Here is a 2,735-nt window from a genome sequence, read left to right as displayed (position 1 = left end):
AAATTATCTAATCTATGCACACCAGGTATATTTATAAATTGACGTGCAATATTAATTGGTGCCAAAAGCAAAAAAAAATGTATTAATTATATCCATTACTAATTACCTCTTTTCTCTTATTTTCTCTATTATTTAATTTTGGTGTATTTGGGTGTCTACTAAATATTTTCACTTAGGTCATAAGCACCACAGACAAGCAAGCCTACAATATTTACAAACCCTTCAGCCCTTTGCAAAACACCACAATTGTAGGGTCCTCAAAAGGGTGGTTGATCCTTAGATCTGATCAAAGTCTCTTTATCCTCAACCTCTTTTCGAAGCTTCGCCTTGACCTCCCTCCTATTAGAACGATGACATGTTTGCTTTGTTCCAAGGGCGATGATTGCTTTGGCATGCACACACCCGTAGCTTTCACAATTTCCATGTGTCCCAACATGAACCCCACCTTAGTCGCAATAGTCACTTATATGGGTGACCTCGGGTGGTGCAAGGTGGGAGACACTACATGGAAAGGTTACCACACAAGTGATAACGTCTACTCCAATGTGGCTTTTCATGATAACAAGCTTTATGCAGTGGAACGAGGTGGTTTGAAAGTGAACATGTTCAAGTATGATGAGGGAGTGCTTGTTCAGGTTGGTGGAGAATGTTTTCTATTTCATTAAATATAGTATTAAGTAATAATATATGTATGTTGAAAACAAGTATGAGATTAAAATTATTGTATTTAAGAATCATATTTTTAGAAATATATTTCAATTATATATTAGTAATAAATTTATTTAATTAGAATTTAAGTGTTTGATAATAATTTTATAGTGGATAGCTAGCAGCTTACCATATTTTATTTCTTTTAAAATTCAATAATTTAATAAAAATATTTGTTACCTTTTTTCTTATGATTTTGTTTCTTATGGTATAATTATTTGAACTATTACGCTCTATATGGATTTATTTCAAATTTAAAGAAAATGTATGATCTTTAAACAAAAAAAATGAGAATTCAAATTAAATTTAACAATAAATTAATAACATTTAAAAACATTATTATAGAAAAAATATTCTTTCTAAAATCATATAAATAACCATTTTATATTGTTTGAGATTTTACAACTATATCAAAGGTATGTTCAAGTGTTGTGTTCACCCCCTTATTTTTTTTCATTATCCTCCAATTATTTTTCTAGATTTTTTAACACATGTTAAATTTTTACTCCCTTCACTAGTTTTGTTGGTTCCCTCTTTATAGGTTGGTAGCGTGAAATCTACTGACCCAATTGAACATGCTCCTAATCTATCAAGAACCATTAGGTCCTATTGCATGACCATTTACTTGGTGGAGTGTGGAGGGAATATTTTTGTTGTGAAGAGATTCTCTGATGACACCAAATTTCACACACCTATTATAGATTTTGTTATTTTTGCGGTGGAAGAAAACTGCACCACGCCTCAATTGGTGAAGGTAGAGAACTTGGATGATCATGTTTTGTTTGTGTCTAACATCAACATTGAATGTCTTGATGCAAAGTATTGTCCAAAGTTTCAGCGTGGTAGCGTGTATTTCACTGGCGTCTCAGAAAACTCCTTCATTACCGAAGTGGGAGCGTTTTCTATTTCAGATAGAACTATGAATAAAATTCCTCTCACTAATCCCCAGATGCACTCTCCATCTCCAATTTGGATGATGCCCAAGTTCTCATTTGAATGTGATTGTGAAGTGTGCACCTCTGCACCGTGGTTTAGGCCCAGACAATTGAGCAAAAGACATATATTGAGTCAAACTAGTGTTACGTGAGTAGTGTTTGGATCTTCAGACAGAGTGAACTTCACAATATAATAATACATTTTTATTTGCATATTCTAATTTACTAGCAAATAATATTACAATGTTTTGTTCACTTACACATTAGTTTAACTCATTACATGAATATATGAATGTGAATTCGTTATTGGAGAGAACAATTAGAAGTTTAAGATGTGTTTGGTCCAACTTTGTTTTAACTTAAAAGCTCCTTAAAAGTAAAAGTTGGGCCAAACAAAATTTTAAAGAAGATCTTAAAATAAAAGTTACTTATTTTTATGAAGGAAAATTTGATAAAAGATCTAAAATTAAAGATTAACTTTTATCTAAAAAGCTACTTATTTTATTTAGCATATGCCTCTATTTCAACTGTTCCCTAAACAAATCGCTCGGCTCTTTTCGTCGCCTCTCCCAGATTTCTTTTTCTTTCCCTTTCCTCCTTCCTGCTTTCATGATAATTTATTTTTTCTTTCCCTCTTCTCCTTCCTGCATCCATTTTTTTTGTTGAGAATTGGATGGGATTCATCAAAACATAAAACCAGAGATCAACGAGCGGAATATATAAGACAAAAATTGCCCCTAACACATTCATAGAATTATTGCTTTCAAGTTTCATCGATCACCATGGTTTCTCTGTTTTAAGGAAAAACAAATTTTTCATGGAAGACGGCGTAATCATATTATGTTTTTAACCTAAAATTTTGAATAGATGATTTTTTTTACTATCACTTAAGCAATTAAATTAGTTTCATATTAATTTTCAAATTCAACTTTTAAATAAAATTAATGCTTTAAAAAATCTTATGTCAAACAACTTTTAACTTAAAAGTAGCTTTTAAGCTATAAAAATTAAAAATAGACAAACAGCTATTATCTTTATTTTAAAGCTCTTATTTTGAACTTTAACTTAAAAGTAACTTTTAAGCTAAAAAAA

The 2,735-nt window shown here is 30.9% G+C and overlaps 1 protein-coding gene across 1 annotated transcript; it reads left to right on the top strand.

Annotated features, from left to right (window-relative positions):
* The first annotated feature begins 350 nt into the window (after positions 1 to 350).
* LOC130724775 (uncharacterized) lies at positions 351 to 1,795 on the top strand. Its single transcript, XM_057576057.1, has 2 exons — positions 351 to 635; positions 1,250 to 1,795. Exons 1-2 carry the CDS (start codon positions 351 to 353, stop codon positions 1,793 to 1,795), a joined length of 831 nt encoding a protein of 276 aa, XP_057432040.1.
* The last annotated feature ends 940 nt before the right edge of the window (positions 1,796 to 2,735 follow it).

This window comes from Lotus japonicus, chromosome 6 (genome assembly GCF_012489685.1).
Source record: "Lotus japonicus ecotype B-129 chromosome 6, LjGifu_v1.2".
NCBI classification, from domain to species: domain Eukaryota; kingdom Viridiplantae; phylum Streptophyta; class Magnoliopsida; order Fabales; family Fabaceae; genus Lotus; species Lotus japonicus.
This window is presented reverse-complemented; position numbering and strand designations above follow the sequence as displayed.

What these genes read in the sequence shown, in the direction of transcription:
- LOC130724775 (XM_057576057.1), top strand. Translation starts at nt 351, where the DNA reads ATGACATGTTTGCTTTGTTCCAAGGGCGATGATTGCTTTGGCATGCAC. An exon ending in ATGAGGGAGTGCTTGTTCAG is followed by an intron (nt 636 to 1,249) that starts GTTGGTGGAGAA and finishes CCCTCTTTATAG; the next exon opens with GTTGGTAGCGTGAAATCTAC.